At 39.0% G+C, this 25,495-nt stretch overlaps 4 protein-coding genes across 11 annotated transcripts in view; 2 read left to right on the forward strand and 2 right to left on the reverse strand.

Moving 5' to 3' along the window:
* Nucleotides 1-14,308, reverse strand: part of LOC307013340 (zinc finger protein Aiolos-like) — a 68,748-nt gene extending 54,440 nt beyond the window's left edge. Inside the window, exons 1-2 of one of the 3 annotated variants that reach the window (XM_079640705.1) lie at nt 14,266-14,308; nt 11,123-11,219 (exon numbers count right to left, since the gene is read on the reverse strand). The gene's annotated coding sequence lies outside the window, so the exon portion shown is untranslated. Of the gene's footprint in view, nt 1-11,122; nt 11,881-13,154; nt 13,515-14,265 lie in introns of those variants that run through there. The other 2 variants (XM_079640704.1, XM_079640706.1) reach the window with 2 other exon arrangements.
* On the forward strand, nt 62-20,204 carry LOC307012927 (tensin-4-like). Of its 2 annotated transcripts, XM_079640129.1 has the most exons (15): nt 62-1,872; nt 2,767-2,816; nt 4,977-5,149; nt 6,711-6,993; nt 8,793-9,114; nt 9,981-10,306; nt 10,582-10,677; nt 10,835-10,948; nt 11,923-12,015; nt 12,526-12,603; nt 12,806-12,862; nt 18,121-18,295; nt 18,432-18,500; nt 19,218-19,247; nt 19,429-20,204. In XM_079640129.1, the coding sequence occupies exons 4-15, from the start codon at nt 6,741-6,743 to the stop codon at nt 19,553-19,555; spliced, it is 1,740 nt and encodes a 579-aa protein (XP_079496255.1). In that variant the 5' UTR covers nt 62-1,872; nt 2,767-2,816; nt 4,977-5,149; nt 6,711-6,740; the 3' UTR covers nt 19,556-20,204. The 2 variants fall into 2 exon arrangements, with proteins under 2 accessions (XP_079496255.1, XP_079496254.1); XM_079640128.1 differs by lacking the exons at nt 62-1,872; nt 2,767-2,816; nt 4,977-5,149 and adding an exon at nt 5,182-5,513.
* ccr7 (chemokine (C-C motif) receptor 7) lies at nt 3,143-4,165 on the forward strand (the record flags this gene model as incomplete). Its single annotated transcript, XM_079649744.1, has 1 exon — nt 3,143-4,165. One exon carries the CDS (start codon nt 3,143-3,145, stop codon nt 4,163-4,165), a length of 1,023 nt encoding a protein of 340 aa, XP_079505870.1.
* Nucleotides 20,205-20,402: 198 nt separating the features above from the next.
* Nucleotides 20,403-25,495, reverse strand: part of krt222 (keratin 222) — a 154,614-nt gene continuing 149,521 nt past the window's right edge. For all 5 annotated transcript variants that reach the window (XM_079640290.1, XM_079640289.1, XM_079640291.1 and 2 more), the window contains one exon: nt 20,403-22,686. In XM_079640290.1, the coding sequence (XP_079496416.1) occupies nt 22,473-22,686 (214 nt within the window). In that variant the 3' untranslated portion in view covers nt 20,403-22,472. The remainder of the gene's footprint in view (nt 22,687-25,495) is intronic.

The following is a 25,495-nucleotide window of genomic DNA, read 5'->3' on the forward strand; positions in this document are numbered from 1 at the left end:
TCTACTGATCATATTTTCATTGTTGAGGTCTACTAGAATATATTTAAATTGTGCAATTTTCCAAACTCACATCGGTTTCTCATACAGCACCTCTGTATAGCATGTGTATTCACTCTCTGTCCTAAACGGCTTGTTGGAGCTCTTGCCCCCCCCCTACCTATGAGCCCAGTGTGCTCTGATTGGTCGGGATGTTGCAAGGCTCGTTGCTGCGAGGAGCGGACAGGTTTCCGGGTCGGCGATACAGCGAGAACAAGCGAAACTCATCCTGAGCACACACAAACACTCACAGCCGAAGTAAAAAACATAAGTGTGGCTTGATATTGAGTAAGAAAAAGGTTTATAACGCTGTGAGAATGGGTCTGTGGAGAGCATTTCTCCGCCATCACAAATCGTCTATGACCAGCGTTCAGGGAGCTCTATGCAAGTCAATGGGGACTCCGTGTTAGTTAGCCAAAGGATCCTGGTGTGTGAGGTGCTCCGCGGATTGGTCCATTTGGACAATGAGAAATCTCTAACGAGGCGTTCTGGGGCAGCATAGACAGTTCTTTTCTGTGTTAAGAGTTTTTTCTCGCTACAGGGTGTACTTTGAGGGTTTGTGACTCTGCAGACCGTTTACATGCAGAAAAACCTTCATAACACACAAGGGAACGGGTAAGAACCGGGAAAGCATGTCATGGGCCCTTTAAATAGTAGACTTTAAAACTATTTTCTTTGATAACATTACTTGAAGCAGTCAGTGTTGCAGAGGTCTGTAACAAACACCTACAAAGTGTGCTTGCATATAGCTATTTGTCCCCTGCACATATAGGTAAGGGAAGTGGGTAAAATGAGAGGGAATGGTTCCGATTTCCTGTTTTCACTACAGAACCAATCTCCTCGTGCTTGTGATGTGATCCAGCATGTTTTCCTAAACTTAAACCATCCATGAGGTTGATACTTTCTTCATGTGTTATCTTTGGTTTTTCCTCTTATAAAATGGTGTTAAGATCAGATTTGACAGTGCTGCAGTTTCAATGTAAAAGATGCCGCCTGCATTGCAACTTGCCCCCCTGTATCGTGCGGTTCGCCCTGCCTCAAGTGAAAACAAGAAACCACAACCGCAGACACAGGTGTGCAGAAGCATGTACGCATCGTGTGAGTAAGTGTGCAAAAGGGCCTCATCTTCATTTTACTTGGGTGTCAATGGGTTTTAGACCTTGATTTGTGTGTGATTTATAAGTTATTTAAAAAATATTCCAATTAAAATATGAATGTAGCTGTAAATATAATATGCAGCTGATGGTTAATGGTTGCTGAGCACTTCCAGATAATGATCTATGCAGTGTGTGTCTTTGCAATCAGTGTCTTTTTCTAAAGAAAGTGATTTACATGAACCATTTACATGTCATGCTTTTACACCTCAGCTACCCCTTCTCATGTATTTCCTTTAATACAAAATGTATTTTGCTAACGTTGCATTTTGACATACACACACTTGATTTTTGAAAATTACACACAAAAATGATTTAAAGAAAATATTGTATTAAGTATACATTAATATAATTGAGTATATTTGTAACTTTTTCCCAGAAAACCCAAACCTGAAGAAAATGGGAAGATGTCACATGTCACAGTTGTATTATAATTATTGATGTTATTGCTGTTTGAACTGATATAATCTACATATTTGAATCAACAATACACTGTAGTGCCAATAATCGCAAGTTTAAAGTCTATGGTTTTCTCACATGATACTGAGGAGAAAAAAGACGTCAGTGAGGAAGTTCTGTCTTTCATTTCAACAAAGGGAAACCACCATCAAACAGAGAGACATTCAGCCCTCTGTGTTCAGCGGCTCTACCTCCAGCGCTCGGCTCTCAGTCAACATGAGGTGTGAGTACCTTATCAAAGTTTAACTTGCATAGTTCAAAAGTTGTTGAATGAGTTGCGGTTAGTGCATTGTGAAGGCTATCTGTAAGTTAAAACAGGGAACAAGTTATTAAAGTAATGTTAAAAGCAAATCTCGTACAAAATGAATGATTGTTAGTTATAGTCTTACAAAACATATGTTCAATCAACAAAATGTACCATGGCAATGTGTTAAATGATGGAAAGTGGTGTCAATGCTATAATCGTTTAAGCGTGTCATAGTTCTTTTTTTTTTAAAAAGCAGACTAATAGAAAGCCACACAAGGTGGTGTGCAGCAACACAGACATGTCGCACGAGGTGAACTTCAAGAATGTTTACTGTTCGTACGTAGCCATTTCAGACAATACTATTTTTGAAGAAGCCTCAACCTGGCAACCAATGTCACTACTAAACTCATGCTTATTATTATCACATCAAATAAACAGTTACTAAGATAGATTGAAAATTGTGAATGATTGAAAATCTTGTCTTATTTTCCATTAGTTACTGTTAGTGACATTTATGTGGAACTTTATCTTTTATATAAATACTGAACTACGTTTTTTCAATGAGCTTCTACAACATTACCACTGGTTGCAGAGGAACCCTATTATTTCCAGCAATATGCAAAGCAATGTCACCAGTGATCTGAAACACAACCAAACCTAAAAGATTTGAGCCATATGGAGTTCTGCTCAGCCACTATCAAAACAATTGTATAACGTATTAGAACGTATAACAATGTTGAGGAGCTTTATTCAGTCTAAGAAAAATAATAACGTCTTCACATTAACATCTATTACACATAATGATCATACTATTATCCATCATACTATTATAGTACTTGGCCTTCTAAAAATGTACATATTGTTTTTCAGATCTTCCAAACCTTCTGCCAGCTGTGCTGATATGGTTAATGCATTTTAAGGTAAGATCAAAAGTGTTGCACCTGTTATTACAGTTGCTAACATGAACAAAACAAATATGTATATGTTTGTAGCAATTGATATGTACTTATAGGGGAGAGCAGCAGGTAACTAACCATGGCCTTCCCTCAGAAGCACCATTTCCTCTTAGGAAGTGGTTGAGAAGGTGTACCAAAAACCTTTGGTGTAACTTTTCTGATACATCCTGCTTTTATCTGATCAGTTCATTTGCCTTCGATTACAGTGTTGCCTGTTTCAACATGAAGAGAACACAACCAGCCATCCAGAAAAAACCAGCTCTCTGAACTATGACTATGACAACTTTACTATGGACTTTGGAAACTTCAGTATGGATTATAGTGAATATAATAACTACTGTGAGAAAGAATCCAACCGCCAGTTCCGCCGCTGGTTCATGTCCACCTTCTACTCCATCATCTTCTTCCTGGGGCTGACAGGGAACCTCCTGGTCGTCCTCACCTTCTTCTACTTCAAGCGTCTCAAGACCATGACGGATGTGTTCCTGCTCAACCTGTCCTTTGCGGACCTTCTCTTTGCTCTGTCACTCCCTTTTTGGGCAGCCAACTCCATGGCAGAATGGGTTCTGGGCCTGCTGGTGTGCAAAGCCATGCACACCATTTATAAGGTCAGCTTCTACAGCAGCATGTTCATTCTCTCTTTCATTAGCGTGGAGCGCTACTTCGTCATCGCCAAGGCCGTCTCCGCTCACCGCTACCGCTCCAAGGCTGTGTTTCTCAGCAAGGTGTCATCAGCTGCCATCTGGGTGATGGCACTGATCTTCTCAATACCAGAAATGAGGTACACCACCGTCAATAACAAAACCTGCACCCCTTACTCCAGCAACTCTGACAAGCTGCGTGTCAGCATCCAGTCAACCCAGATAGTTTTGGCCTTTGCTCTCCCGCTCCTGATAATGAGCATCTGTTACAGCAGCATTATCCAGACCCTTTCAAAGGCTCGGAGCTTTGAACGCAATAGGGCCATCAAGGTGATTCTTGCCGTGGTGGCCGTCTTCCTGGTCTGCCAAGTACCTTATAACCTGGTTTTATTTTTGAACACAGTGGTCACAGCACAAGGAGGAGCGGTTGACTGTGAATTTGAGAACAATCTCCTCTACGCAACCGATGTGACCCAGTGCGTGGCCTTCCTGAGGTGCTGCCTGAACCCCTTCGTCTACGCCTTCATCGGTGTGAAGTTTCGTCACGACCTCCTGAAGCTAATGAAGGAATTGGGTTGCATGAGCCAGTCGAGGTTCGTCAGGTATAAGTACGGCAGGAGGAGGAGTTCAGGGGCCACAGAGACTGAGACCACCACCACGTTCTCTCCTTGAAGCTCTTTCAGCATGGACATCTGCCTACTCACACCTGCACAACTCACATTGGACAATTAGATAAAAGTCTAAAAAAACATACGTTATTTGACATGTAAATAGCCAAGTTTATGCTAGAATTACATGTATGTGGGGTTTGGTTGTCTATTTGTTGTGTTTATTTTGTCAAGGCTTTGATTGTTTGTTGGGCTACAGTGCACAGTATTTTTGATGAGATCCATTGTGTGAATGTAAAATCATGTTTTTCCTAACTTTTGACTTGACAGTTGAAGTGCACCAAATCATGAAATCTCTGTTCTGTATCGTATTGTTTAATATGTGTTGTGAAACACAATAAAGTTTGATGGAATAACCCTTGTGGGAAAATGGTTCATTAGTGCTGAGTGCATGACCTTATTCTCCTAACAATAATCTTACATTTGCTTGAGACAGTAACTTGAAGAGGAGTTCTGTGGAGTTTGAGTTAAATGGCTATTTGACATCATCTCATATCGAACGCAGGCTGAAGTGGATCAAATATAAACACAATTCTATTCTGGGAGAATTTGGGATATCTTTAAATATAGAATTGTTGTACGAGGAAAATAAATATATCGTTTTGTGATGAAACAAAATAAATACTGATTTACACTAATAACGGTTACGATGTGGCGGTTTTGGAATAAAGGGATGTATATTATTTAAAGAGTAAAGAGCAATTTAAAAAAGAAACACATTTATGTTTGTTTCAAAATGATAAAAATGGGAAAAAGGCAGCTTGATAATCCTCAATGATTTGATTAAGAAAACCTCTCTCTCTCCATATGCTCAGTGTTTCTACACACCAGATGTCATAATGTATCCAGAGATCCATTGACTGTCAGGCTACCAGAGGCAGAAACACCCGAAGCATCAGTTACTGAAAACACCCACGAGCTCAGATCTCCTGCTTGTTTTCACTTGTTCTTTCAAACACTCCCCAGCTTCTGTACTTGCACCCGGCAGGTGAATATATTATCATGGCAACGATTAAACTGCTGAGTACGAGTATATGCAAGCACTTCATTAAAATTATACGGAACTATATCACATGCAATGCCTCTTGTAATAAACTATTCAACAGAAGAGTTAAGGCCTATCCCTGTGTATAAAAACACACCCCTGAGGTTATACACTCTACACTGCTTAAATTATGACATCAATAGTTGGAGTTGCAGGATTAGTGATCCTCAATGCTGATTGGCTCACAGGAAAAAGGGTTGGGATTTCCTACATAAAAAGCATGCAACACATGAAATGTCAAAGTGAATCAGTGGACAGTGTAAGAGTAATTCAACTTTACCACCACTGAATCTTTAACAGAGATAAGGTAAGACGACTTTCCTTTACTTTTACTTAGGATATGAATCGCATTCAAAGTAGACAGGATTGTTCATTAATCAGCAACTTGAAACAAATATATAAACAGTCTTATGTGTATTATGGCTCTCTGTCCATTATTATTATTAATATCACTATTTGATTTGTAAACATTTTGTATTATTGCAAAAGGTCAAAGCAGGGACCTTAAATAGCTATGTTGAAGCAAATCAGGATTCTCCACATGTATGCTGACATTTCCTAAGATAAAAATACTACAGAATAACTCATTGCACTACAGATCTATATGCCAGTGGTATTGAATGGCACACTATGTTATTAATCAAGGCGAGGCTCTGCGAGTGGGTGCCCTTCAAAAGCTAACAAACGTTTGGAATTATCTTTTTTTTCTCCAAAAGGAAATGTTTTTGTCTATGGACTACTGGGTCTTAGCTGTTGTAGGAAAACATCATAGTAGTCATGGTAACCAGTAACCATTCACCTGGTTGACTCATTGGGAACCACTCCTCGTCTGAAAATCGGAGAGGGAGACTAAGATTTCTCCCCATATGACACACCCTTCCTGAACAGCTATTCATGCTGATATCAGCCTATCTTAGCCTGTGTCATTATTAATAGAGGGGTTTAAAAATGGAGAAATGTGTGGGAAGCGTAATATATACTGACTTATGCACTGTAGGAAAGGGACTGTTTCTTTTTCATTGACTTCACCAAGCGGTGAATGAGCTTACATTATATAAGATTTTACGATTTCAATTAAATATACTTGAATTATGACCTCTATTGAAGAACATTTCCTGCAACAGCACTGCAGATGTTTGCAAACGTTGCTTTAATGACCCGCGGCAACAATACGACTTTGGATAAATGTATAGTGCAAAACTGTGGACCAAATGCACTAAAAAAACTTTTTTGAAGTGGGGTAGAATGGGGAACGTAGCTAGTCAGTGTATTGAACTCAATGATACACCACCACTTTGGAAAAGCCAAAAGATTTTTGTTTATGGAGTCTGAAAAAGAAAGCACTTTTTTTTCTTCCCAAGATTGTTATTCAGTCTGTTAATGGATGGACAGGAAAGGGGGGAGAGATATTACGTGACATGCAGCAAAGGACTGCCGGTGGGTTTGGAATGACTGCAGTGAAAACAGGTGAACTGATCCCTCTCCATTGTGTCTCTGTCTGTAGTAGTCCCAGAGAACAGTGAGCTCTCCTATCATGATGCCTACAGCTAAAGGCATGTCCCAAATGATACCCAATCACATTCTGAGAGTGGGTCAAACTATCCGCCTTGACGCAGGGCAGGAGAGGGCCAATCAACATCCCATTGTCACGCAGCCCAGCAGTAACCATGGCGACGCTGATCTTGATATTTCCTTGGACAATCTCAACCAGCTCATCATGGAACTGGATCCGACATTTGAACCCATTGATATCAACAAAAGTCCGCAGTGCTTCAGCCCTCCTACAGGTAAAGTGCACTTTTAGGCTTCTTTTGATAGTTCCTACACAGTTCAAACTGTTATTACTCTACTATCAAATCAAATTAAATTGTATTTATATAGCACATTTAAAAGCGATTTTTGGTCGAGTTAAAGTGCTGTACATGTAATAAAAACACTTTACTACAATCACAATAAAAGACAATCATTTACAACAGAAATATAAAAATAAAAAAACACAGGGAAAAGTCAGGAGTCGTGCTCCGCTCTGACTAGAAGGCCAGGGAGAAGAAGTGTGTTTTAAGAGTAGATTTAAAAACCCCTAGTGTCTGGGCCGACTTCACATGGAGGGACAGAGTGTTCCAGAGCCTAGGGCCAGCTGCTGCGAAGGCTCGGTGCCCTCGGGTTTTGAGCCTGGTCTTGGGCACTATCAGTAGCAGCTGGTCAGCCGACCTTAAAGCTCTGGCTGGGGTGTAGCGCTGGAGGAGTTCAGCAACATAGGCCGGAGCCAGCCCATTTAGGGCTTTGAAAACAAATAAAAGGAGTTTAAAATGGTGCTGACCTGCTTATCAAATTTAAAAGCGCTATTGAAGGTCACTCCAAGGTTCGTGAAAGAGGGGAGGATGTTTTCATTGAGAGAGCACAGAATATCAACCGGAAAGGCTGGAGGTTGGGGTCCAAAAAAGATTACCTCGGTCTTGCTCTCGTTGGACGTTTTTGCTCAGCCAGGATGTTATCTCTATCAAGCAGTCCAACTTCTGTAGTGAGTGTTTGACATTTGCTTTGAGAGGCAGATAGATCTGTACATCGTCGGTGTAGCCGATGATAACTCATACACATCAACAAAGTCAAACAATTTACAGCCTCCAACCTGCAGAGGTGTGACACAGAGCCAAGTCAAACCATAGTCACCATGATGAAACAAATAGTACACATGGCCTGGGGCTTTGGAAATGTACCATCCCTTTGAGAAAGCTTTATTTTTGTATTAAGGGTGTAATTACATCACCTTAGATTTTCTTACTGCCCAGACTAGTATTACACCCTGAACATGTAGGACTACAGTCAAAGGAGAAGATACAGACGAGGGTGGTGCTTCACTTAGACCTGCTCTGATCAGAAAGTGTGCACAAGAGTCACCAATGCATAAATATGGATTTCGTGTTGCATATCTTTTTTTGAGAAATGTTTGGTGAGGTGTTTATGAGACTATGTGAAGAACGAGTTTGAAAGAAATCAAGTAACAGTGATGAGAATCAAACAATGAAAGGTCAATCCGTTACATGAGTTCATGTTCATGCTCTGTGTTGATGAGTACTTCTTTCCTATTGTTGCAAAATACAGCATTTCCCCTCAAAACAACACTCACCACAGCACCTTCCTATAGTCTCTGACACATTTAGCTCTTTCTGTTCCAACATTAGTCATTATTATGTAACTTTGGTTTCAGACGCCACCCATCATGCCATGACCACAGGCTAGTGTTTTCTTCTGGGAATAAACTCAGTCAGTGCCCAGCAATTCAGCAGAGAAAAAACAGAACCTCGACTTCACAAGAACAAGTTGAGACTGATCTGAGTGATTTGGGATCGTCACCGCAGAAATGCACAATTCAAAGAATTTAGTTTGGAAGGATTATCCTGAGCTGTGCAAGCAAGTACCTGCATATTAATGTCTCTATCAGGAGCGTGTGTGTACATACAGAGGCCCATCCCTTTCTGCTAACAGAAAATCAAAGCATGAAATAAGAGAAATTATGGAAGAAGCATTTTTTTTTCCATACAGTTCAGTATTTTTTGCTAACACATTCCTCTCCATTCTTTCTTAGACGACTCAGATGAAGAGGACTCTAATTGCGTGCTGGTCCCCAGAGGATGTCCTCCCTGCTCCCTGCCCACTCAGTTCCCATCTGTGTCCCCCAGTATAGCCATCCCTACACCCAGCGGTGTATGCTGCAGCCCCCACGGCACAGTGGTGTTCTCCAGCTCCCCTACAGCCTCCCTGCCCCCGCTGCCGTTTGGGAGTGCACCCCGACAAAATCACTCTTCAAGACAAGACACAAACCTGCGCTTGTCACACTCAAACAGAAACAGTGCCGTCTCCCTCCTCTCCATGTCAACATGCTCAGACACTAGCTACATCCTCGGCAGGTAAAACTCACAATAAAAGCAAAGAACAAGTCTACAATATCCATCCATGCAATGACTGATGTGTGGCTAAAATAGTGTCTTAAAATGCAGCAAAACATTAACTCTATGTCTATGAGGCTGACTAGGCGACTGATACGTGTTTGTAGTTTTCCACTCAAAGTAAAGTTTCAGGGCAGCAATAGCAGTCCCAAACTGGAAAATGTTACCGCAATACCAGAAACGAGTTGGAGCCATCTTCTCATTTCATTTTTATGTTACAGACAAGACACTACAGGCAAAAAATGTATGTTTATTTTGGTCACGTTTCTTTTCTTTTTTAGACTAGTGGAAAGAAAGCCTTAAGAATACACAATTAGGGGACTATTTTATTATTTCTTGTCTTTTTGCATCTGTAGATTGTTCCCAATTTCACTAAAAAGATAGCATTATATAATTCCAACAAAGTGTACAATTTATCAAATGTTATAGTGCACATCTTTAAAGGCCATTTCTCAAAGTGTGGTTTTTCTCTGAGTCAGATTGTTTTACAGAGAAGGGTTGTTCAAATCCTTGCATGATTTAATCAAGGATAATATTGAAATGAATGGCTGTTGACCCTTCTCCCTTTCTGTGATGGTGAGGTTCATCTTTATGTTACTGTGTATTGATTTGAACATTGGAAATATATCCTCTTCTTCCAGAGGATGGGAGAAGTACTCCGATCTTGTACTTAAGTAAAAGTAGAAGTCCCATTGTAGGAATAGTGGAGTAAAAGTACAGAGTAGCAAACATTACAAAAATAAAGTACAAGTCCGACAACATTGTACTTAAGTAAAGTACTTGAGTAAATGTCCTTACTTCACATCACTGTCTTCTTCTCTGCCTAGCAACCTGTCCCTGGCCAGTGAAGACGCTGACTCTCCTCCAGAGTCCATCTATACTCGCACGTGCGGCTCCTTCAGTGAAGGGTTCAAAACCAGGACCCCAGATAACAGGCACAGCCCAGATAAGCCCCCGTTGTTAAAGCGAGGACATCTACAGGAGCTTCATGACAAAGGAGCACACAGCAGTCCTGCTTCACTCTCTGGGTCCTGGGGCGATATTCCTCTCCTGCTGGTCAACGGTGAACCTCAGCTGGATACGTTCCAACAAAAGTCTCCTGGACCAGAGATTGACATAATACAGGCCAACTCAAAGCCATTGTCTCCACACAGTGAGTCGCACCTCTTAGAGTAGTCTTTTTTGCTAGCAGCTAACATACTTTCTAACTAACAGTATTATGTATATGAGAAATGTGTAAGTATTTGATTTTAAATGTTTAATATGTGTGTTCACTTTACTAAATACTGTTCACTTTACTAAATACTGCTTTGATTTTGTTTCTATCAGTACCTTCTCTTTGCTGTTATGTAAATGTACCCTCTTTGGGACTAATAACGGATCTCTGATTTTGATTCTGAAACCTCTTTTAAACACTTTTTTTTGTAGGCTTCCAAGCCTGTTTTAATGGCAGCAAGCCCTCAATGAAGTTTGTCATGGACACTTCAAAGTTTTGGTTCCGTCCACATTTCAGCAGAGCAGAGGGTAAGCATTTAAAAAAAAAAAGATAGATATATTTAGCCATGCTTTGAAATATTTTGGCCTAGCGGGTTTGAGTGTTTTTTCACAGGGCAGAGGATTTGGAGGCGAACACACGTGCAAATGTCTCTCAGAAATTCATGTGATGTATCATTCGTTGTAGCTGAAGCCCTGTTGAAGGACAAGGAAGTAGGAGCCTTTCTGGTGAGAGACAGCACCTCCTTCAGAGGCAGCTTCGGTCTGGCTATGAAGGTGGACCAAACAGCCGTCGACCCAGGTAAACTATGGATCCTTTCAATGTACTTTTATAAAAGTTGTAGCAGTGTTTGGTTCGGTACAGGAAAAAGAGCGATGATGAAAGCCACAAAAACAGACAAACAATCTGAACACCGTGCAGCACGGTGTCGTCATTTGTCTATCCCAGAAAGCTGAGAGGCCCAGATTCACTTACCCAACTCTGCTGATGTGACCGGGCATGTTTGATGACATCCAGCCATCTGCGGCCAGGCAGGAGACAGCGCTGTTATTTTTTCCACCCGCAGTATACGCTGTGTAAACACAAAAGTAAACCAGCTGTTTATGGATGTGTAAGCAATCACAGAGGAAAAATGGACCTCACTCACGAAACAATTTTGAGGCTTCCTTCATTTGCAGATTTGTAAACTTTTTAGGAATGCAGATTATAATATTCATGCAAGCGCGGTCGACAGAAATAGACCATTTCAGTGTACAGTGATGACAATGTCTTGTACAATATTCCTTTGCTTGATTATCCCCGGTCCAGTAAATTATTCTAAATATTTTTCTTTCTGACATCAATGTCAGTTTGAGGAAAAAAAAATACATTGATGTAAGGGTTTTACTGCAAGGGCAATAAGAGTAAAACTGTACTGCATCATAATGTTAAAGGTTTGTTGTTTTCACAATATTATATTTCATCTTATAACATATGTTTTACAATGTACAAACTCATAATGTTATAATGAAATATAACATTTATTTTTTATTTTGCAATCTTATGTATTTTCTGAAATATTTTTAAATGTGTGGATCCATACATTCTGATTAGACGTTTATTAAAATGGTGTTGGTTGATGTGTACTAGTCTTACAACTCTACATGGGCTGGGCATCATGAAGCAGGACACTAATGTCATGAGCCATATGAAAAAACTGTCAGTGCCATTCCCTTCTGTCAACACCATACATTCTACATTAACTTCATTGTTTTGTGTGACTTTTATCAAAGCAGGAGAGGTCAGTGAAAATCTTTTCAGACAATTCCTCATTGAATCATCAGCTAAGGGTGTGCGCATCAAAGGCTCTTCTCAGGAACCATACTTTGGTATGTAAATGTTAACAACAAGACCACTGTGTTGCACATGTAGAAGACAATGTCATTGATAACTCACTGAACACTCACCCGCCTACGCAATACATGTACACATCCTGGATTGACTGTCTGATGATGTGTGCCACACCAGCACTGAGTCAGCCATGTCTGGCCTATTAAGATGTGAGTGGGCAGTTCCTAATTTGATTGAATGAGTTCAAAGGGAGTGTTCTCACGTCCACAGAGCCATTATCAGGGTTTATTGTGGCCTGTTTTCTTTTGTTATCCGCTTCCACAGAATTCTATCTTCAATAAATACAGCTGTGGTGGCTTTGTAAAATTCCAACACAAGAACAAAACCAAAAATAAAGTATATTGAACCAGATACAGGGTATCATCCTCTCATTACAGCTAAAAGTTTTTTATATCATGTAAAAAATATTCACACTTTTCTAATCTTAAGAGGATAGTGGACTAGATCGAATGTTAAAAACAATGATTTGATTTGTGTTATCTCTACAGGTAGTCTCTCTGCTCTGGTCTACCAGCACACTATCTCTGCTTACGCTTTACCCTGCAAATTAGTGCTCCACTCCCAAGGTATGTTATTACATACTTATTTACCAGGTGTGTGTGTGTGTGTGTGTGTGTGTGTGTGTGTGTGTGTGTGTGTGTGTGTGTGTGTGTGTGTGTGTGTGTGTGTGTGTGTGTGTGTGTACAAGTACCTCAACATTTTACTTAAGTACAGTACTTGAGTAAATGTACTTAGTTTTTTTACACCACTGCTTATTTGTCTGCACAGATGCAGCAGATGAGAGGGCTCAAGACAAACAAGCATCGGAGGACAAGAGAAAAACAGGTGGGTCAAATTAACAATATAAAGGGAGTAGATAGTACAGCAAAGAAGAATATAAACCGAATTTGTTTATGAACATGTAAGTTAACTAATACTTACTTTCACGCTATGAGAAAGTTATTAGTAGCCTAACGTAGGAAGTGCCAGTTAGGTTAGAAGAAAATAAGGCGCAGCAAACACATACAAAATAAAAAAATGCAAAAAGTAGACAACAATTGGGGTTGAAACGAACATTAACAAGACCTTACATTAAGTCACACAAATTCAACTTCATTAAATAAACCAGTGTTTTTACCTTTTCTTCTCTTGTAGTCACATTGTTTGGCAGATAGACCTATGTAGAAAAGGCTAACAGTAGCTTGTCCCTATAAATTTGCTAATTTAGGTTAAATTAGCTAACAGCTAACTTTAAGGTAACGTTTCTTCTTTAGGACTGATCTAAATCGTTTCAGAAACACCTCAATAAATAATAACTAAATGTTAGTATTAAAAGTTAATTGTAGCATGTTGTATTGCAGCTAACAAAATGAGAAAAAAGTATTAGGCTACTCTGTACAAGTATTAGGGTACTGTACATTTAACCGTGATGTAATCAGTCTATGGCTGTAATCCAGGTTAGCTAACGTTAGCAAAGCGCTAGGTGTTACCATAGAGCCGGCCCGACCCATTAAGCGACATAAAAGGCCGCTTAGGGCCCCGCAGTCACTAAGGAGCCCCCTAGTAAAAAAAAAAAAAAATTTAATTTTTAAATTTAAAAAATAAATAAATCTCAGTGCACCGTCGCCGTGATAAGTATGTTTAATTAATTGTGTTAATATGCCTAGATTGCCTACTCTCAAAGTCATGTATTATATTATTGAGACAATAATATACATTAACCGTGCTTTACCTGAACCTCATCATGACACGAGAGGACGGCAGGATTGTAATTTCCCGTGTTCAGTGAATGCAACAGAGGCAAGACACCAGACCAACCAGAGAGTTGAATGGAAATAAACATCTGTCTTATTGGCTCACAGGTACCTATCCTGTGAGCTGTGACAATGTTTAAAATAAACTGTCAGTCGGAGTCAGAGTTTTTGAAGATGGACATAAGAAAAGATTTTCTTAAAAAATACAACAATTCTCAAGTGGTGGCTCACACAACAACCCCAGAGCCACCACTTGAGCCAGGTAAACAAGGTATGTAAATGTCAGTAAACTTCCAAGTTATGCGAACATGTAAACAAAGCATAAATTACAGCTACGTTGACGTTACTTTGAATCGCGGGGGTAAGCTAAACCGTTAGCAAGTAGCTATAGCTAGCCAGATATATTAAATAAACACTGTCATATAATCTAAATGTAATGTTTTTTAGCGTTACCTGGTGATTTCAAAGAAAGCTCTCTGGGAAATGTTGACTTACTGTTCGACATGAAGCTAGAAGCTACCTTACAGTACACAGTTGATCCGGAGTCCTGTCAGTTAAAGTGTTTCACAGTTAGCTTAGCTAAGCATCAACCTAACACTGAAATATATGGATGTTATGCAGTGTTGGGCAAGTTACTTTTAAAAATTAACTCGTAATAGTTATAGTTACTGCTCTCAAAAAAGTAAATAGTTATTTTATTAGTTACTAAATTATAAAAGTAACTAGTAACAAGTTACTTTACTTTAAAAATAATAACAATAAAAATACAAATGTTTGTGTTGTTCTGTGGCACAGTAAGACAATGCTTTCTGTCCTGCGCACAGTTTACATTTGACCGTAATATTTTTTGCGTCCTTTATCCCCACAAATTGAAAATAGTGGTTATATCTCCAAGTTGTAAATGCGCTGCTGCTCTCGCTGATACTTGCATCTGCCATTGTGTGTGTGTGTGCTGGTGGTGAGTGTTGCCGTGTGTGTGTGTATTAGGGATGTGCATCTCCATCACTGAGGCCGATGCGATGCGCATCTCGATACGTTGCCACGATACGATACATTAACGATACCTTTGAAACACCAGGCGATGCGATACGATACGATTCACCCCTGTTGCGATACAGTTCGATACGATTTGATTCAACATTATGCGATTCGGGGCGATACGATGCGATTCAACACGATGCAAAAATAATGATACTTCAATTTGGTACGACAGAGGATTTTTGTTTTATTCCTGATATGCAGCAAATCATACATTAACAAAAAAGTGCTTTACATATTTGGTACTGCACATCCCATCATGCCGTTTATTTTTTTACTTTTAAAAGCTCTCCAGAGTACAATGTTATAACACCTCACAGTTAAACAATGTAAGGATGCATTGCTCATGATTAACAATGTGCAGATAACAGCTACCATAGAGCAATGCCCATACAGCTGCCAGCCTGATGTGCTGAACACTCAGAGGCTAACTCACCAGTGAGCAGGAAGCAGTGGTTTCTATCTGAACAATAAAGAAAACAAATAACCTTTCACAAACAGGTATTTCATAACTGCTTACAGTAAGGAAGACATTTAAATTATGATTGGCCGTCACAGGCTGCTGTAAACTAAACACCACTCTCTCTGACAGAACACCTCACTGAGTGATTTAACTCATGTCTCACTTTCAGGTTTCTCTTTTCAGCCGCAGACCCCACGTCGCCTCTTTATGTGCGTCGCTAAGTTCCTCGTACTACTTGTGTACTTTAAAGCGGCTCGGCATCGTTAACAATTTGCGAGTGATTTTTCAAGTTGACCGTCTGTAGTAATAGTGCCGCGCACATATACCATCAGGACGTTACTGATGGGGTGCGGCTGCGGAGTGATACTGTGTGTATGCAAGTCCGCATCTAGGACGGATCTATGTATCATGGCTGTAGACCTGTTAAGTAATAAAGATACCTCATACAAAGGTCTACGGATACCTTATTACTCTCCATGACCTGCGGTCAACTATATAGCATAAATGACTATTACACCGTCTTTCTTGAACAATCCGAAGTGTTGCCAAACGTTTGATTTGTAGGTATTTTTCGGTGCGCTGTGTTTCTCTTTCTCCTCAACATCCGTGTGTGTTGATAACTGAGACTCTCGTTCTCCGTAGTGGCGAAGCAAATATCAAAGATCGTCTCTGCTGAACGTTGACAAGATAAGGGGATTTTATATGAATGAATCGGTTTTTTACCGATGCAAAGACGCTACGCAATCGATGCATCGCGAGTTCAACCCAAACTGTAGCCGATGTGCACTCTTTCAACCGGTGCACTCGCATCTTGAACGTTTATGCCGGTGCACCGATGCGAATCGGTGAATCTTAACATCTCTAGTGTGTATGTGTTAGCATTAGCAAGTGTTCGTGTTTGTGTATTTTCCCCATAAGGCAAGACCCGCCCAACTCTGTCTCTGATTGGCTTACCCTGAAATGTTACCCCACGTTAACCAATCATCACTCCTCTGGTTACTTTCACTTTTCCATGGTGCTGTGAGAGGACATCGCTGTATTCGCCTGTAAATTACATCCGCAGGGAGATTCGGTTCAGTTCCATAACAAAATGTAACGCAGTAACGCACCATTTAAATCACATCAACTATAACGGCGTTACTTAATGGGAATAGGTAACTAGTAACGCCATTAGTTGTCACAAAAATAGTTGCGTTATAGTAACGCATTACTTTGTAACGCGTTAGTCCCAACACTGTTGTTATGTGACAGTATTTCTGAGAAACAGTCAGCTGAAATGGTGGCATAGTATGCCACTGCTTTACATGTCAACAGCATGTTTGAACGTATTTGCAGCAGTAAATGTGGCTGTTTGGCCACTGACGTTGCCATAACAACACCTGAATTTAAATATGCAACCTCTTTTTGTGACAGATTTTTGCAAGAAATTATAATTCTTCTGAATGATATTCCTATTGACAGCTAGTTTCTATGTATAAATTCTGAGATGGACAGCCAGAGAGAATAAATGAAAAACAGTTATGAAATACTATATGACAAAACAAGAATACAGTTTAAGTGATTTGTAAAATATCCATAAAGAAAAATCTTTTTACAGTTCTGTTTCATATGGGTGTTGAGAGATGTATCCATAGATCTCTTAATTTTTCTCTCAAAGTGCACCAGATTGATGCTTTTAACTTCAATATTAAAAAAAAAAATCTTCCCAGGGGAGCATGCCCCCGGACCCCCCTAGATGAGGTGAGGACCCCCCTAAAGGAGGTTAGGTCCACGGTGTTTACATGCTTATTTATACAATATGTGTGCTTATGCTAACATCATAAGACAAAAGTTGGTTCTGTGTTGTGTGTAGTGAGAACGCGCTAGAGTGAGGGGGGCCCCCAAGCCAAAGCTCGCTTAGGGCCCCCAAAAGTCTAGGGCCGGCCCTGGGTGTTACTAATGGCCTTGATTAATGAATGTTGCGTGTAATTAAATAACCGGTGTGCCAGTTATTTTTAATTTCTTAATATGCCATTACTATCGTCTTGTTAGGCTGTGTGTGGTGGGACTTACACGCGACATCACATTTAAAGGAGCAATAGTAGCTACATTAGGGGTTATGTAGTCTTCTTTGTTTCTACCACTTATTTTTGAACTTTATAACCACATTCTATCTTGTTTTTTGACAAAATGGCAGATGAATGAAGAAATGCAGCTAGATTTCCAAATAGAAAATAATATATTTAATGTTCTGGAGTAAAACAAAATTATATTTACATCTGAAGCATGGAGGATTGTAAGTATAAAGGACCTTAAACGGGAAATACTCAAGTAGGCTACAGTGCCAATAACTTAAAGGAGACCTATCATGCTATATTTAAATGATATAGTGTATGACCATACCTATATAAGGTATATTTATACATTTTATTTTTCAAAATACCAAACAGATCATTTTTTAGCCATGTTTAGCCATTGTTTTAGGTAGGCTACAGTACAAATTACTTTATTACACAACTGCCAGCTGAGCAGCCAACCAAGTCATGCATTTATATTATTTCTATATATTTTCAACTGTACCACCAAGTACAAATTATACAGAATAGACCTGTACAATGGAACAACAATAAGGAAAGACAGCTTTGGCTGAAAGTTACTCCGTGTTTCCTGTAATTACATTTGGAGCAAATCTTTTTTGAAAGTACCTATCTGTGTCTGTTTTGCCCAAGAGAATGGTAAAAAGACCAATGACCCAGAACAATCCAGTAGGGAGTTTCACTTAATTACATTTACCACCCTACATGTTTAATTACATGTTTACTCAACCTGTATTTCTAATCAAACTATCACAATGTTTTTCTTTTCCACAGTTGCTTGCAATTTTGTCTACCTGAATGCTGTCCCTACTGAAACGCTGACGGGCCCCTGTGCAGTGCAGAAGGCGGTGTCTTCGACATTTGAGAAGGCCTCGGGTTCCTTCATACCAACCATAGTGAACTTGAAGGTGTCTTTGAAGGGTGTTACACTGACAGATGTCAACAGGAAGTAAGACTAACAACATACATTCTTCGTGCTGCTGAGATTTTACTTACAGTACACAATAAAACCACATTGCTGTTTTTGTGTGTAACATTTTGCTGCAAATGATCATTGCTAACAGTAACAATAATCTCTTTTTTAGGCTCTTCTTCAGGCGCCATTACCCTGCTCACCTCCTGAGCTACGGTGGGGGAGATCCAGACAATCGACTGTGAGTATACAAAACAAGTTCTGAAATCAAAGTGATTCTTAATGGTTCCACGCCGGAGGGTGTCTTGCTATTTGTACACTCTATTTTCATGAATATCTCATATATATATATTTTTAAATTATATTATATACATCTATTATGTTGTTGGTCATAACAAGAGAATAGATAATGACTAATTATGACAATGTCTGGCAATTTCTACACTCTATTTTCATGAATATCACATATATATCTATTTTTTTATTATATTATATACATCTATTATGTTGTTGGTCATAACAAGAGAATAGATAATGACTAATTATGACAATGTGGAGCAAATGTGTAATTTGATAAAAATGATGAAATTTTAGACAGACATGAATGTAAACCGCACATTGAGTTGTTGGCGTAGGCGTACAATCACAAAACTGTAATTCTAGTATTAAGAATAACGTGCCGGATCTTGCCTTCAAATCTAAAGTTATTCATTTCAAAGGAGCTCTTCCTGCTATAACGTCAGTTATAAGCAGTCAAACTTTACCAAGCATTTCTCAAACAAAACTTTAACTTTTAAATATTTTAGTATATTAAGATGAACTTTTACTTTTTCACTCTGATTTTAATAGTCATAGACACATAGCTCAGAAATAAACACACACGCATGCACAAACAGGACCCTTTATTAGAGTAGACACAATCTTTAAATATTAAACCTTGTCTTTTTTACTCTTACAGTTGGGTGAAAGGATCCAGTTTTGGTGCAAGGTAATTCTTAACTTTAATTGTGATATTTTCTGTTTAACTACAGTACAAATGATACATGTTTTCTCATGCGACGATCCATATGATAAAGCCACCCAGGTTTCTGGCTCACCTGCATTCTTCTTGAACTTAAATGTTTTACTTAATAAATCTAACTTAATCTAACATTTCTGTGTCCCGACAGAACGTTTGGCTTTGTGGCGAAAGGTATTGAGGCCGGCATGGAGAATGTGTGCCACGTGTTTGCAGAATATGACCCCCTGCAGCCTTGCAACAATGTCATTGAAGTTATTCGGGCCTCCATAGCCTAGCCACAGACTCACAAAGACTGAGGCAACATGACACCTGGGATCTTAAAGCACTATCTACACTTAAACTGTATTTTGTTAGTAATCGTCCATTACTGTATCTACTAGATTACAATACAACATCTGAAAAGCATGGTCACATATTAAAGTCAAAAGAGTAGCATATATGAAGATATGCAAAACTGATTTGCCTTCAAACAACAAACCAGACAAGGAACCAGCAACATTTGATTGTAAATTGCAAGCTGCTACCGTTCAAATAATCCAGTTTGTAAATGTTAAAATAAATTGTACTTTACTGTACTTTTGTATAAAGGAAGCTCTGCAAAAATAATTTCAATGTTGTTTTACAAAAAGACAAGATAAAAACATAGAGATTAGGTAATGGTAAAGCAGTTGATTTGAATTATTAATTTACAATTATTTCCATGGTAACTGAGGTATACATTTGCAGTACCCAGCACTATTACATGTTGTAATGATTTTGAAGATTCTGTTAATAGACTAGGCTAAACATATTGTCATGTCCTTTCATTTCAAAGCAACTTTAAAGTTTAAAGTTGAGAATGTATTTATTAAACTGCACTGTAAACAATATCTTCTCTGTATATTCATGTATTTGTTATGATGAAAATAAACATGTGGAACTGTTGCACATGTGCATGTGTGTTCTTACAGATGTTGTTGTGTCAGTGAGAGGCAGTGTGTCAATGTGTGAACAACACACCCTTATCTTTCCCTTTACCCTTTCATTACAGCCTCTCGCTAAACAAAGGGAGACCATTTGGTTAACAACTGTGTCTTCTAGTATTTTAGACAAAGATGGTAAACATTTGACAGGAAACACAGAGTTAATATATTTTTTATTTTAAATGATGAATTGTTAGATAAAAGCACAATGCTCCATTCTGAAGGTAGAGGTCCTCAAATGAAGTGTTATTCATGAAGCAAAGCAAAATCGAGCACAGAACTGCATAGATAATATCTTTAAATAGTCTCAATATATTCTGAGGCACAAAAATGCAATGCACCATGGGACTTATATTTGTAAATCTTTGATGCCAACTCAAAATGTAGCATAAAAACGGTCAAGTTTAACAGATAGCATGTGCCACACAACCCGTGTTAAGCTTTGCTGACACACTGCAGTGTTAACTATTTACAAATACTGCCCTCCTCTGGTTAGGACAGGGAATTTCAATTATCTGAGACACGGCGTGCTCACAGTGAGAAGTGTTCTTTGTTTGCGACGATGTATGTATCAGTTTGAGCTGTAGAGGTGTTTCCCGCCACAAAGAAAATGAACTGCAATGAAAAAAGACCCTCAAAGTGCACACAATCTGGATTTGTTCTTTTAGTGCTGCGGGGAAATTATCTGGGTGGAAACATGCGTTCTTCAGCATTTTTTATATTTTTGAAAGACCTTCTACTAAGAGACATTTGCAACACCCTCCCCAAAACATATCAAAGTAATATAATTACAATTAATTAACACATAACACAATATTGTGAATATTGAATATTCTAACCATTATTTATTTCAAACCTAAAACTCTCTGTAGGGATTGGACACTGCGGTGCGTTCAAGGGGTGTCGCGGCCATCTTAGGAGGATAACATCTATAGCAATTTGAGCAAGCCGTCAATAGCTTTCAGCTGTTTTGAATAAAGTATGTGCAAAATACAAATGCCCTTACAAATGAGAGCTTTCGGCAGAAACAGAGGAGCGCTAATCATAAAATAAATGTGGTTATTTATTGACATCTGTATAGGCCTACTTATGAAGAGAAGAATGCACTGATCACTACTAGTGCCTACACCCATCTGCAATTTAAACATATTTAATATAAGTCAAGTTAAATAGGTGGATACAAGACCTTCAAATCTACAGTTTTAATGACAACTAAAATCATCTGGACAGAGGTAAGAGAGCTAATGATAGGCTAACTGAGTGCTGATAAAACGTTGGCTAATCACGCATGTTAAAATACCAGTATTTTGTAAACTGCAGCATTTATGATTAAAATCGTATACCCGGTGAAGTGGCTCTTTTTAATTCAGCTATAAAAGTATCAAATGTTATCCCATGGTTTGTCATGAGAGTTGTTTATTTACAGCCAATGACATAACAGTGCCTCCAGACCATGTTTAAAAGGTTTGAAGAGAAAGAGTTATGCTATACTCCGCTCGCCGTACAGATTAAGTCCATTGTTTACTTTCGCTGGTATCCTTCAAAGATGGCCGAATTGCCGTTGATGAAATCACATTCATATTCACTATGACTTTATATGGCACGTTACCCTATATTTATATGCTTTCCATGGAGATTTAGATTTAAGTGAAAGTGGGACTTGCTATTGGATAGTGAAACATTTATAATCAATTGCTAAAAAATACCCTCCACTAATATTTTCATAGAAATGTTCATACAGTCCCTAAAATAAAAATAAATAAATAAATCTAACTTCACGTCACAGCAGATCATAGTCTGTGACTTCACACATGTAGAATGAAATGCAGTAGTAAAGCAGTCTTATGATATATCTATTTTGTACAGTGAGTGACCTCATACTGAGCAATGACAGTAATAAGAGGCTTTTTTGATAGAATGATAACAAAGATATCTGATTCATATTAAATTGCTATACTCTGTAAGGGAGTGAATAAAGGTCCAAGGTTTTTAATTTAGTTTACTGACACTCTAACCATGGGCCAGTACAAAAGCCTGATGCATAATGCTAATCCTGCAACATTTGATTTGAGAGATCTGAGTCATTATTGAAGCGAAAATCAATGAATGTTGTCTTTTTAAATATACATTAAGCATGGCAATGGGAGGTTGTATCCCAGGTGTCACTGTAATGTCTGTAACGTCAACATAACCCGTGGTACAACATAGCAGTGTTGATGTGGCAGAGCGGTCACTGTGTGATGGTGGGGATGCTGCGAGACCTCTTCATGATCAGACACACCTCCACGTCGGGCAGGCTGTCCTGTTTGGTCTGCGCAGAGCCTTCGTTGGCCGCGGCCATGTGCAGGTCGAAGCGCAGCGACACGGACTTCCTGCGCAGCTTGGGATTCCCTCTGAAGAAAGAGCCCTCCCACTGCTTTATCACTTTGTCAATCTTCTCTGTCCTGGTAGGAAAGACATTATTAGGAATGAATAAAAACATGATTAATGGAACGCAACATTATCAAATTATTCACCCAATGCATGGACACTAAGAATACCAAGTTATAAAGTGTTTTAGATTGTTTGGATCATCGTGTTCATGTGTCATACATTGGTAAGATCAATACTAAATAGTAAACATAGGCCTACTCGAAAAGTAAAAGTACTCATAATGCGTTTTTGGCCAAATACGGAATCATATATATTAAATTACTGGATTATGATTATTGATGTTTATCGCAGTTGGTAAAGGTGGATCTAATATGAATTATTTAGTAAATACTTCTGATGGATATCTTAACCTATGGTTACATGTTAATGTTTATTTATTAGGTAATATATATTTTGTATAAGCTTATAATATGAATTTGTAAACTAATTAGTAAATAAGGCTAACAAATAAGTAAATAAAGCAGAATTCGGAAAAACTCAGGTTAAGTAAAATCAACTCAAAATAGAATGCAGTAGTTTAGCAATGCACCTTGTTACATTTATCCACTTCAAAAAAAATTCGGAAACTTTTATAACGTACTGTAGGCCTATATGTCTATATAAATGTGTTTAAATTTAAACATATTTTTGTGTGTAGATGTCAACTGCTGGAGGTCTCTTTATTAATTTATGCTATTATTTTGTTTGATGTAATTCCATATTAGTAGTTATATTCATCCCGCTTCCATCACATTAGTATGCATAAAAAAGTGACTGGTCACAACTCCCCCATTATGCAAATGAGCTAGGTCCCGCCTCCCCTTTGATCGAGGTGTGAGATCTCAAGTAGGTGTGATATCCCAAGTAGGTGTGAGATCCGTCGATAGGAGGGGGGGTGATGTGTATTCACAGGTGTGAAAAGCCCCCACTGTTGCGCCTTATGGTGTATAATAAAAAAACATTCAATCACATTAGTATGCATAAAAAGTGACAGGTGGGCCCGTCCCCAAGTGTGTGTATGTGTGTGTGTGTGTGTGTGTGTGTGTGTGTGTGTGTGTGTGTGTGTGTGTGTGTGTGTGTGTGTGGGTGTGGGAACCTTCACTGATGTCCTCCCAAGGAGGTGTGTGTGTGTGTGTGTGTGTGTGTGTGTGTGTGTGTGTGTGTGTGTGTGTGTGTGTGTGTGTGTGTGTGTGTGTGTGTGTGTGTGGGTGTGGGAACCTTCACTGATGTCCTCCCAAGGAGGTGTGTGTGTGTGTGTGTGTGTGTGTGTGTGTGTGTGTGCGTGTGTGTGTGTGTGCGTGTGTGTGTGTGTGTGTGTGTGTGTGTGTGTGGGTGTGGGGACCTTCACTCCTGAGCTATAGATGCCTGTCTTAACACCCCATGGCCCTGCAGTCGGCCAGAGGCTGTAAAAGTCCTGGAAAGCAGGCAGGCACCTCGTTTGAGAGATGACTGTGTGTGTATTAGAGAGCCTGAGGAGATTTTTACCGCCCATGCTTGACTGTTTATCTGTGCACTTTCAACTGTATACAATACAACACAAAAATGCCCAGTGCTGCTAAGAAATAAGTTCAGAAAGCTCTGAAAGCTCTAACAAAAGTAACTCTCCAGGTATTTCAGACAGAGTATGCGGATTCGGTCTGATCAGAACAAAGAAAGCACCTTTTGCCTTCCTAGTCAAGAGTGTTGATTAAGTTAGTCTGCACACACTCCCTTACTGTCACACTTTCCTCTTACTATGGCCAGTGTCTGTAAAGGTGGGGGAGACTGTCTCCCCCCTTCCTGCCATCTCTCTCTGTTTCTGCTGATGTGTAAAATATACAAAATAACGTTTTATACACTTACTCTCTAGTTAAAAGGTGATGAAGTTTGCAGCGTAAGCCAGCCATCAGTGTTCTAGTTTTAAGGTTTTGCATACCTCAAAGTGTGTCTAAAAGTATCTTGGCAAGAGAAAAAAGCCAAAATCCGCCTAGGCCATTAAAAAGAAACCGAATTCCACGTTTTACAAATGAACAGACACAAATGCAGACTTGACTACTTGGCAGTTGGTTAAAGCAGATTTGTCCTTGTTCATCTCTCAAAGGTTTGGGTCCTGTTCAACACTGGGTACAGAAATATATTCAATATACAGTCATTTGTACGTAAAGATTTTTTAAGTTATAAGAACTTAGAAATATAAATTTGATTGCATTTAAAGTGGCTGTAGACAACTTATCATAATGAAGTAGTTGATTGCACAAATTTGTAATGGATGTAAAATAAAGACGACATTAGCATTTAAATTGGCTCCCTATAAGACTTGCTTTCTCTATGAAATTATGTCTGGCTCTGAGTAGTGTTCTCCCTTTCACAATAAAAAGCCCAAACACAATACTTTCTGAATCACTGCAGGAAGTAATGTGCTAAAATGCAAATACAAATAGCTTACAGTAGCTCCCAATTAGTTGAACAATTGGAAAACCGCAAGGACTGTGGAAACACTTACTGGCAAAGGATTGTGGATTCAAATTATGCAAAGAGGAATAATTTTTTTATTTTTCTAAAGCTATACAACACAATCTACGTATTGACAGTATGAGTACAACAGAAACAGTAGGCATGTTGATGCAAACGACGATGTTCAGTAAACGATCAATCAAAATCGAAGGATCCAATGTATTTTTAAATGGAGCAGAAAATAGAACTAGTCTCCCAGTTCAAGTATCTTGAACAGGGAGTGTCATATTGGACTCGCACTTGACTTTTTAAGAAACATATCCAGAAAGTATCCAATACCATTAAATTCAACTTGCAACATTTTAAACAAATTAGACCTTTTCTTAACTGTCAATGCTGCAAAGTCAT

This window comes from Notothenia rossii, assembly GCF_949606895.1.
Source record: "Notothenia rossii genome assembly, chromosome: 1".
Classification (NCBI taxonomy): Eukaryota; Metazoa; Chordata; class Actinopteri; order Perciformes; family Nototheniidae; genus Notothenia; species Notothenia rossii.

Coding starts and splice junctions, on each gene's coding strand:
- LOC307012927 (XM_079640129.1), top strand. CDS start 6,741: ATGATGCCTACAGCTAAAGGCATGTCCCAAATGATACCCAATCACATT. Junction 9,115..9,980: donor ACTAGCTACATCCTCGGCAG/GTAAAACTCACA, acceptor TTCTCTGCCTAG/CAACCTGTCCCTGGCCAGTG. Junction 10,307..10,581: donor AAAGCCATTGTCTCCACACA/GTGAGTCGCACC, acceptor TTTTTTTTGTAG/GCTTCCAAGCCTGTTTTAAT.